Source organism: Beauveria bassiana (genome assembly GCF_000280675.1).
Source record: "Beauveria bassiana ARSEF 2860 unplaced genomic scaffold BBA_S00015, whole genome shotgun sequence".
NCBI lineage: Eukaryota > Fungi > Ascomycota > Sordariomycetes > Hypocreales > Cordycipitaceae > Beauveria > Beauveria bassiana.
In genome coordinates, this window is record NW_007930850.1 from 294978 (window position 1) to 305899 (window position 10922).

The 10922-nt window shown below is 50.7% G+C and overlaps 4 protein-coding genes across 4 annotated transcripts; 3 read left to right on the plus strand and 1 right to left on the minus strand.

Annotated features, from left to right (window-relative positions):
• Nucleotides 1-1008: 1008 nt before the first annotated feature.
• BBA_05671 (C6 transcription factor, putative) lies at nucleotides 1009-2408 on the plus strand (the record flags this gene model as incomplete). Its single annotated transcript, XM_008600768.1, has 3 exons — nucleotides 1009-1021; nucleotides 1080-2173; nucleotides 2235-2408. The coding sequence occupies 3 exons, from the start codon at nucleotides 1009-1011 to the stop codon at nucleotides 2406-2408; spliced, it is 1281 nt and encodes a 426-aa protein (XP_008598990.1).
• A 280-nt stretch (nucleotides 2409-2688) lies between these two features.
• Nucleotides 2689-4328, minus strand: BBA_05672 (beta-glucosidase, putative; the record flags this gene model as incomplete). Its single annotated transcript, XM_008600769.1, has 4 exons — nucleotides 2689-2819; nucleotides 2888-3381; nucleotides 3441-3727; nucleotides 3798-4328. The coding sequence occupies 4 exons, from the start codon at nucleotides 4326-4328 to the stop codon at nucleotides 2689-2691; spliced, it is 1443 nt and encodes a 480-aa protein (XP_008598991.1).
• Nucleotides 4329-5211: 883 nt separating this feature from the next.
• On the plus strand, nucleotides 5212-6621 carry BBA_05673 (MFS hexose transporter, putative; the record flags this gene model as incomplete). Its single annotated transcript, XM_008600770.1, has 1 exon — nucleotides 5212-6621. One exon carries the CDS (start codon nucleotides 5212-5214, stop codon nucleotides 6619-6621), a length of 1410 nt encoding a protein of 469 aa, XP_008598992.1.
• A 1311-nt stretch (nucleotides 6622-7932) lies between these two features.
• On the plus strand, nucleotides 7933-9848 carry BBA_05674 (hexose transporter; the record flags this gene model as incomplete). The annotated part of the gene is made up of 5 exons (XM_008600771.1): nucleotides 7933-8404; nucleotides 8462-8708; nucleotides 8759-8965; nucleotides 9024-9406; nucleotides 9466-9848. 5 exons carry the CDS (start codon nucleotides 7933-7935, stop codon nucleotides 9846-9848), a joined length of 1692 nt encoding a protein of 563 aa, XP_008598993.1.
• Between the last annotated feature and the right edge of the window lie 1074 nt (nucleotides 9849-10922).

Below are 10922 nucleotides of genomic sequence, written 5' to 3' on the forward strand. Positions count from 1 at the left end.
CAATCCATCCGGTCTGGGAAACTCGTGTCTAATGAGACTTGGCTACTGCAGACTGCGGGCTCGGGTCCTTATATGCCACTGCGCTGCGTGCAGGCGGGCGAATTCCGCAGACTGAATTACAGTTCGCTACCAGTAGCAGGGCCTTTATGTGTCACCGTTGCAACTATACTGCATTCTACAGACTATATGCATCCTAATAATACCACCCAATGCGCATCCAGCTGGGCGTTTTCCATGCAGCTGAGCATTTTACTGTGGAGCAGAGGGCGGAAAAACTGGTGTGCCTTTTCGTGTCAGCTTCCGTCAAGGGCTCTTTGTTTGGCCTTTTTTTTTCTTCTCCCGCGCTTCGCCAGCTTCTCTGAACGGAAGTCGAGCCCGCTCCCGAAAACTCCGAAGTATATCTTGAAGCTGCACCCCGTATTCATCGTCATCGTCTCGAGATATTTCCCCTCATTTTTAGGGACACATTCTATTTCTCCGTCATGTCTGGGCGATGTCTGGGTCAGTGGCTTCAGCCTCGGACGTTGACGCTGCTGCGCCGCCAGTGGTGAAGGAACGAAGACAGCTCGGCGCTAGAGCCTGCGACCGATGTCGTCGGAGAAAATGCAAGGTGAATCAATTCATTTTCTCCGAACCTTTTTTTCTAGACCCCCCTCCTCTAACATCCAACGTCATTCTGCAGTGCAATCTTCCGCCCTCTGGTAGCTGTGCGCAATGCCTTGCCGCAAAGACAAGCTGTACATTTAATCTCCCGACAGCGCGAAGGGGCCCGAAAGCAAAGAACAAGGCAATTGCCGACGGCAATACTCTGAGCTTTTCAGAGGTTCCCCCACTGAGGTTTAATGATACGCCGTCGTCTAGCAGTCTTAATCTCGGCACTTCAGCGCCACAGGAGCCCTGGAGGTCGGCAAGCGCTGGTATAATTGATGGTAATCTGCTACCACGCACCATCACAACAACTTCTCTACGCCCCTATGCAGACAATTCACAGGTACCCGTTCTTCAGAGATGGAGGAGCTTGGTGGATGAGACTACAGCCCGTGGCCTCGATTTTGATGCAACATTGAATCAATGTATAGACCTCTTCTTTGAGTATCTTTACCCTCTTACACCTCTTGTCCACGAACCTAGTTTTCGGGACAACTTGGCCTATTTTGTCCCATCAGACCGCCCGCCACACCTGGAGAGATGCCCCGAAGCCGCATTCACGCTCATTACTGCCGTCTGCGCAGAGGCGGCCTTTCTCCTACCAAAAGATATTTTTCCGAGCGGCGAAACCGTTGCCGGCATCTTCCTGCAAGCCTCGCGCAACTGTCTTGCCGGGTACCTCGAGGCAGACCTCGAGAATCCCAACGCCAGCTCCATCACCATCCGGTACTTTCACTCCAACTGCGTCCACGCCTCTGGCAAGCCCAAGTTTTCGTGGCACATTTTCGGAGAAGCCACGCGGCTGGCGCAAGTCATGAGGCTGCATGACGAGGCCAGCTACAAAGGCCTCTACCCAATCGAGGCAGAGATGCGGCGCCGCGTGTTTTGGATAGTATACATGGGCGACAAGTCGGCCGCCATTCTCAACAGTAGGCCAATCACCATGCACAAGTACTCGTTTGAGTGCGGCGTCACGGCTGCGTACCCTACTGGCATCGAGGAAGAGTCGCAGACGCCAATCTCGCCAGACAGCGTTTGCTCGACGGAACCTGCTGCTACCAGGCGCCAGAAACTCATACTCGGCTTCAATGCTAATATTCGACTTTGGGGCGCGGCGTCTGATTTACTGCTCGCCCTTCGCATCATGGAAGACCAGTCGCAACTCTCGAGGGGAGACGGTCTAATCAACACCCTGAGCGCGAGTCAGCGCGAGATTATTGACCCGCTGTACATTTCATTCATTACAAGTCTGGATAATCTGCCATCTTTTCTAAAATTGCATTCTTTTACGCCAACCTCGAAATCTGAGACTTTTGAGTCGCAGCAGTTCTTGATACAGTGTGCAAATCTGCAAGTGTCGATGCATTGTTTACGAATGGTCATTGTACAAAAGTTTGAGCACTTGGCATATCTCACTGCCGGCATAGAGCAGACAGATCTTCAAAAGACGGACATTGTGAGGGACGCGCTGCGGGTCATACATGAAGTGCCATTCTGGGCTATTCAAGTAAACGGCGAGCCTTATGTAAGTCTTGCGTAGGATAATTCTCTTTTTTAAACTATAGCATCTGCTAACATGTTTACAGGTAGAAAAGCTACGATTGATTGGCGCCAGCTTAATGGCGATAATTCATCGGAATCCAGATTCGCCCATTGCGGCACGCGCTCGTGGGGACTTTGATATTTTGTTGGACGTTTTGACGAGGCTAGATTCCAAGGCGTCTGATGCACTTCGCAACAATTCTTCTTGGATATTGTGAGTGATGTTATTTTCTGACCAATCTGTACTCTATTGATGTTTTTCTCTGTTCAATCTCTGTACTCTTGTGACGACTTTCAAGCTCTGTACTCTATTGATGTTTTTCCTGTCCAATATCTGTACTCTTGTGACGACTTCAAGCTCTGTACTCTATTGATGTTTTTTCTGTCCAATCTCTGTGCTCTTGTGACGACTTTCAAGCTCTGTACTCTACTGATGTTTTTTCTGTTTAATCTCTATACTCTATCAATGACATCTTCGAGTGCAGAACCGAACCATGCTCAATCAATAGATAGCTGTCTTTCCGCAATCAGTCGTTGCAGTAGCAGTGCCGACTTCTTGGGCGTTCGCTCCAATGTGTCGTAGTCTGTGTATGTAACACCAAATCTCGGACCAAAGCCGTCGGACCATTCTATTCCATGTCAGTTGACCAACTTCATCAAGCAGTCGCAAAAAAAAATTAAAAAAAAAATTCCTCACCGAGATTATCCATCAAGGACCAAGCAAAGTACCCACTGATGATTGACCCGTCCCGTCTTGCTCTGCCAATCGCATCCAGATGGTCTTTAAAGTACTGAATACGGAATGGATCATTGATCGACTCGCTCTTGCTCATTTTATCCTCTCCTGGGCAAGGACATCCATTTTCCGTAATGTAGATGGGCTTTTGGTAGAGATGATGTACCCTGGTGAGATGCTTTTGAAACATTGCCGGGCACGATCGGAGCCAGTGCACGCCGCTCTCTGCGCCTACAGACTCTCCCTTCTTGTTGGTCTGGAGCTCGTCAACGTGTCCCAAGACGTCGGTCTCCGGCGCGGCTCCTTGTCTGTGCTTTGCAAACTGCGACGTGTAGTAATTCATGCCGTAAAAGTCTGTTTCAGCAGCTGCGAGCGCCGCGAATTCTTGTTCCGAAAAGGTAGGTAAGCGACTGCCCAGCTGCTTGCGCATGCATTCGGGATAGTCTTTTGCCAAGCTTTTGTCAAAAATGTCAGTTTCACTAATACTTGATTGAACCTCTTGAATTGGACTTACAAGATGGGATTCGCAAACCAGCCAATGTGAAACTCCATGCGACGCTCAGCCGCTTCTGCGTCGCGACTGTCATTTGCGTCCCACGGCTCGTAGTAATCCCCATTCAGCGAGATTCCGATTGTCCCTCCCTGATGTGGACGAAAGTCTTGGTTATAGGCAATGACTCCACGAGCATGGCTCATAATCAGCGCCTTTCCAACAATCCAGGGCTCTCTTGAAGTGTCGCCTTCAGTGCACCGAGGGTTAGTGCTGCTCCGTCCAGGAGCATTACCTCCGGTCGCGTAGCCCTGTCATACAAGTTCCATATTCTGTTAGCTTTTGATGCCCTACGCCCCCAACTTTTGTATTTGCACGTACATATATGGCTTGGATCCAAGGCTCATTTATTGTGATCCAGCGTTTAACCCGATCACCAAACCTTTCGTAACAAACTCGGGCATACCTCTCGAAATCTTTCTGGACTTCCTCCACATTCAACCATCCACCGTAGCGGTCGTGCAGTGCTTGCGGCAAGTCCCAATGATAGAGAGTAACCCAGGGCGTAATTCCACGGCGCAAAAGGGAATCGATAAGTCGGTTGTAAAAGGCAATGCCCTCTTCATTGATAGGGTCATCTCTTCCCCCCAGCGGTATGATGCGTGACCAGGCAATGGAGAAACGATATGCGCGGGCTCCATACTTGCTCAACAGGTCAAAGTCCTCTTCGAACCGGTGATAGTGATCACAGGCAACGTCGCCATTGGCATTTTTTGTGCGTGAGGGTTCAAGATGGCAAAACGTGTCCCAGATGCATTTCCCGCGACCACCCTCATTTACCGCACCCTCGATCTGGTAGGCCGCCGTGGCAAACCCCCATTCAAAGTCGGGCGGAAGAGCCGTGGAAGCCATTGCAGTGATTCTATCCCGCGACTCGTCCCTGGTGAATGTAGCAGTAGAAAGTTGCTCGAAACGGCTCGCGGGAACAACATCTTTAGGCAACGGCGAAATATATATATATATATATATATATTTAGCGCAAACTTTCGGGCCGCTGTTGGGATGATCAGCCTAGTTAGTGTCAAGTCGGGGGGGCGGGTCAACTTTGCTGCTCGAGGTAAAGCGAAGCTGTCTCGATGACCGGCTTTTTAATTCTCCGATGTTTCGGTATTAGTTTTACTCAAGTGGTTGTATTTGCATCTATACCATACTATTAACATGGCGTTCCGTGCCCCGCTGGTGAGCCGAGCTTTGAAAAAAGTCCCATTCTCTAATACTCCGATTCTCCGACGCGTGGTACCCTAAGGCCTCCTCTTAAGGACATTTGTGAACCCCATGGGGAGGGAGGCGCCCGCAAAACGTTGCAAGTCCATCATCCGGGGTAGAAAACTCAAGATCTGAATCATGTCGTCTGGGGTATATAATTAGTCGCAGGGCGCCGTCATGGAGCATGCGCTACCACCCTGATCAGAGACTCGAGCCTCATCGTCGCCCAGCTTCCTCCACCTCATCCAAGGCGTGGGAAAGATATTTCCCGGCATCAAGGATTCCTCAGGGACCCGCCTCAATTATCAATCTTGCTGCAGGATAGCGTATATTGCATAATGGCTCCCTCGGCCGCCCATGCAGTGGATAGCATCATCCCGGTACTGGACTTGAGCTCCGTGCCGCCGTTCTGGCGCCGAAAGAATGGGATCCTCTTGTATTTTCTGCTCACCTCGTCCCTCCTTGCCAGTGCAGCATTGGGCATAGATGGGGTAAATCCAGTGCTCATGTCTGAACCGCTCAATCAAAAATGCTGACCCGCCGCTTCCAGTCAATGACCAACGGCATGCAAGTTCTGCCTACCTGGCAGGAGCAATTCGGCCACCCTACAGGATCCAAACTAGGATTCTTTGGCGCTGCCAATGCGATAGGTGGCGTCATTCCATTTTTGTTCCTCAACTGGATCGGAGATAAACTGGGCCGTCGGTTGCCCACAGCACTGGGGTCCGTCGTTATCATTACTGGTGTTTTGGTAGAGTTCTTTGCCACTTCGCTAAACATGTACATTGGCGGCAAGATTGTGCTCGGGATTGGATCATCACTGATTCAAATGGGAGCTCCAGTTCTCGTGACCGAGCTGAGCCACCCGAAAGAAAGAGTTTCCGTCACGACGTTTTACAATACGTCCATTGTTCTGGGATACGTCATTGGGGCGTGGGCCACGTACGGCTGCTTTCGCATTCCGGGATCCTGGTCATGGAGGCTCCCGACTTTGATCCAGATTGTGCCTTCTGCGTACCAGCTGCTTCTCATCTTTTTCTGCCCGGAATCACCGCGATGGCTCATTGCAAAGGGACACCCGGACAAGGCACGCGCGATCCTTGTCAAGTATCACGGCGAATGTGATGGTGGCTCGCAGCTGGTGGACTTTGAGTTTCGGGAGATGCAGCAAGCTCTGGCAATGGAAAGCGAGCAAAACATGACTTGGAGAGACTTTTTCTCGTCGACGGCGAATCTAAAGCGAATTGCCCTCTGCTTCGCCACTGCCGTGTTTAGCCAGAGCTCTGGCAACTTGCTCGTCTCCAACTATCTCACGCAGATTCTCAAGGAGACTGGGCTCAAGTCCGACAAGGACATTACCTTGGTCAACGGCATGGTCACCTTGTGGCAATACATTGTCTCTCTCAGTGTTACAGCTTTGGTCGACAAGTTTAAGCGACGAACCTTTTTCCTGGTGGGCTCTGGCGGCGTCGTCGTGACGTTTGTCATCTGGACAGTGGCCGCACAGCAGTACCTCGAGCACAACTCGCTCGCAGCAGGCCGCCTCGTGCTCGCCTGCATCTTCTTCTTCCAGGCCTTTTACACCTTTGCCTGGACCAATCTGGTGGTGACGTATCCGCTCGAGGTGGTCACGTATCGCATGCGCGCCAAGACGTGGGCTTTTGTTCTGTTGACTATACAGGTTGCTTCCATCTTTGGCGGCTACGTGAACCCCATTGCTCTGGAAAACATTGGCTGGAAGTTTTACATTTACTACTGCGTCTGGGTTGCGGTTATATTCCTGACCGTCTACTTGTTCTTCGTGGAGACGGCGGGCCCGACTTTGGAGGAACTGGCCAATCTCTTTGAAGGCGACGGCGCTCGCAGAGAATTCGCCGAGAAAGCTACGAAAGTAGCGCGAGTGGAGAGAGACGATGCAGTGGAAAAATCGACAGTTTAATTGTGGGAATCAATGTATTATTTAGCGTGCAATTGGATCTTTACTTGGCCATCATCGTCTTGGCTAAAAGTCGGGAGAAGCCGAGTAAGTATGTATGTATGTATGTATACAAATCGTTATCCCCGAGAGGAAAGGAAAGCTTGTATCCAGCACCGGACCTCGCTCCTCGCTCCTCGCAACGGCAGATCCGTCATCTGCTATGATGAAATTTCTCAGACGCAAAAGCTAAATTGTTAGTCTGTGCAGCAAAAGTCTTCCAGAAGAAAATGTTGCAAGGCTAACTAAGAGTTGGCAAAACTAGTCAACTAGTTTGTTGTCGGCAATTGACCTTGGGGGCCTTTTCTGCACTGGATCGGCATCTGATGCCTCTGCCAAACAGGGGGGTTACATAGCTAGGTAACTAGTTACTCAGTATGTAGCATGAAATCCCCTCAACGCCTGCGAAACCCCTCATCAATCCAACTGTTTACCTTGTTAGTTGCTGCCTGGTATTAGTGGACAACCCATTCTAGCGCGTCGCCCGCGTGCACTACCTATTTATTAGCCATGCAACCATGGGTCAATGGCACGCCACTCCCTGATTAGGGAGTCGGGAGTTGGTGGGATGACCCGGAAAGTTGTCTGGCAAGTGGCTTGGTGGCATCCTGTGTGTTGATTTTCGGCTTGAGGCTTGCATTAGCGTGCTGTCGAAAATCACCAAAAAAAACTACCTAACGCCGCATCGGACGTCCCGGTTTTCTGATTCGGCGATCCGTTGCCCATTTTCTTTTTTCCAATTCCCACTTGTCGGCCCGAGCCAAAGTGTCCATTGAAATTCGAAGGCGTTATTGGGGCTTCATTGGAGCGGCTCAATGTCAAGAAGCAAGGGGGGGGGGCTTCTCAAATGCCGCAAGACTGCCGGACTCTTGTCCGCATTCTCTCCAGATTTATCAGGTTAGTTGGTTAGTTACTCGAATGCAACTTCTCAGCCCCCCGCACCCTCTTTATTGCCCCATGGGTTCCCCGTGATGTTCAATGTGTGGAGTAAATAGGAGTAAAAAGTGTGAGCGAGCGCCGCCGTGGTCCCGTGTGTAACAGCGGAACAGCGTAATACATAGCGCAGCGCATCAGTCAAGTTCCGCACAGTAACCTCCTCACGCTATGATGTATAAAAGCGACCCTGCACCCCCAACTAAATTCGTAGCCTGTCCGTGTCTCACTGCAGTCTTCCTCCTCCTCCTCCTCCTCCTCCTCCTCCCCCCACCTTCCTCTCACCAAACTCTCCGTTCTTTCGCAGTGCGCTGGCGCGCAGGGGAAACTCATCAATCAGTCATGGCTCAAGACAGAAAATCCTCCTCAGTCGCCGCCGACATGGAGAAGCCGCACATTGATGCGCTCGAAATGGTTCAGCATGGCCCGAGCACTGCTGATGTGGACGACTTCATCGCCGAAATGGAGCGCGAGCTCGAGGCTGGCGGCGGCTTGGAAACTGGTTTCTTCCACGTCAACTTTGCCAACCCCAAGCACTTTACCTGGCTCTTGGTTGCCTTTGCCAGCATGGGCGGTCTTTTGTCAGGTCTCGACCAAAGTCTCATCTCGGGTGCCAATCTGTACCTGCCCAGAGATCTCAATCTCTCTGAGCGCCAAAACAGTCTCGTAAACGCGGGTATGCCTCTCGGAGCCGTCGGCGGTGCGCTCATCCTGTCGCCAACAAACGAATGTTTTGGCCGTAAATGGGCCATTATGATTTCCATTTTGCTCTACACCGTCGGCGCAGCTTTGGAAGCTGGCTCAATGAACTTTGGTATGTTTCTTTTTTGAGATGTAACGCCAAATTTGTTCAATTCTAATGCACGCCTAGGCATGATGGTTGCTGCTAGGGTCATTCTCGGAATGGGCGTTGGTCTCGAGGGCGGTACAGTGCCTGTATATGTTGCCGAAACAGTCAAACGTCGAATCCGAGGTAACTTGGTCTCCTTGTACCAGTTCAATATTGCCTTGGGAGAGGTTTTGGGTTATGCAGTTGCTGCCATTTTCCTCAAGGTGCCGGGCAATTGGCGATATATCCTAGGCTCTTCGCTTCTGTTTTCGACTGTCATGTTCTTTGGGTAAGATCTCAGACATTTTTAAAAGTACAACGAAGCTGACTGTTTTAAAGTATGCTATTTCTCCCGGAAAGCCCTCGTTTCCTCATGCACAAGAACAAGAGGCTGGACGCCTTCAAGGTCTGGAAGAGAATCCGGGGCGTCGCCAGTGCCGAATCAAAGGAGGAATTCTACATCATGGCATCCTCGGTCCAGGAAGAAGACACTGCTGTTCAGGAGGGTGCCAAGAACAAAAATTACCCTTGGATGGACTTTTTCACGTAAGCTGTCATGCACCATGATGACATCTGCGTCGAGGGCTAACATGCTTGTGAATAGTGTTCCTCGCGCTCGACGCGCGCTCGTCTACGCGAATATCATGATTATTCTCGGGCAAGCTACCGGCGTTAATGGACTTTTATATTACATGTCTGTTCTGATGAACACCATCGGTTTTGACGCAGATGATGCAAACTACATGTCCCCGGTCGGTGGCGGCTCGCTTTTGTTGGGTACCATTCCTGCCATCTTCTTGATGGAGACTTGTGGACGCCGTTTCTGGGCTATTATGATGCTGCCTGGTTTCTTCATCGGTCTCGTTTTGATTGGCATTGCGTATCAATTCGACCCTGCGACAAATTTGAAAGCGACCGAGGGCATCTACATCACTGGTCTCATCATTTACATGGGCTTTTTCGGATCTTATGCCTGTTTGACATGGGGTATGTTGCGTATACCAAAATGGCTTTTCTTTGGCTAATGCATGCTAACATTGTTGTAGTCATCCCATCCGAGGTCTATCCCACCTACCTTCGAAGTTACGGCATGACGACATCCGACGCGCTCCTGTTCCTGATCTCTTTCATCGTCACCTACAACTTTAGCGCCATGAGGGATGCAATGACACCTACGGGTCTCATGCTCGGTTTTTATGGCGGCATCGCAGTCATTGGCGAAGTATATCAGATATTCTTCATGCCCGAGACCAAAGACAAGACTCTAGAGGAGATTGATCTTGTATTTTCTCGACCAACAATGGACATTGTCCGCGAGAATTGGCAGGGTGTAAAGGAGACAATGTATGACGTGTCCCGGGGAAGGTTCCGCAAGGTACTTGCCGAACAGACAAAGAGGCGCAAGGCAGCAGATGGTGTCAAAGCTTAGAGATGATAGGGAGGAGGGGCAATGGTTTATGTAGCTTGAATTTCAAATACCCTTTGACGTTGCGCGATTCACCAAGTCGTTGGGGCAAGGCAATGCATCATCTGTGGCTAAATGGCTACGTGCGTTGTCTGTCTGCCTTGAGTTGCACATCTCGCTCTTTGCAACACGGGATGCAGTGGCGTTGCTTAGACTCGGCGAAGCAAGACCACTAATGTATGATTGGCTTTGTTGGCGTGGCGAGACACTACTGTCATTAATAACGGGATACTCATGCTTTACCAGTGAGTAACAATAACAGGTATTTGCTTGCGCGACTCTCACATGCATCCCGCGGCAGAAGAGGGGGATAGGCTATGAAAGTGCAGTGATGCTGAACCATGTTGCAGCACATGCCCGCACATGTCATCCCACGCCAACAGCTGCTCCTCGGGTCGCACGTTTGTTACGGAAGAAATGGCACATTTGGCAAAGCAGCAACAAGTGGCGTTGGCGGGAGCACATGCTCTTGATATTGCGCCAGCGGCCCGAAGCTAGTTCAGACGTTTCCGCCGAAGCTCCCCAGGGCAGAGTAGGGCTTTGCTGTGACACTGATGGAGAAACTCTGGTCGCTGAATAATATCCACCACGAGCTAAATAATGCGCAATGTTTGGTGCCTGACAATAACGTGGCAGCGGCCCGACTTGCTAGTGGCTCCACGGTCGCGGTTGGTTGGTTGCGCCAGGGTCAAGTCTGGTTTTTGTCATAGTTATTGAGCACAACTACGGAATAACTTGATGAGCCCGTCAACCCGTGTAACCGCAGGCCTTTATTTGAGGCTTTTTTTTCGGTTACCTGCCTGTGAGAGGTCAACAGGTCAGTACTCAAGTACCGACCGGCGTGAGGGGAAAGGGCCAGCAAATCATGCGCTAAGCCACAGGGGGCTACGGGGGCGTACCACACGGATTTGTAAGTGAACTGGCCCCCATTAAAATTGCAACCTCTGTTGCTCTGGTGCCTTTTTGCCTCTCACCTCTGTGCCTCTGTGTGTTGTAACTTGTGTGTGTGTGTGTGTGTGTGTGTGTGTGTGTGTGTGG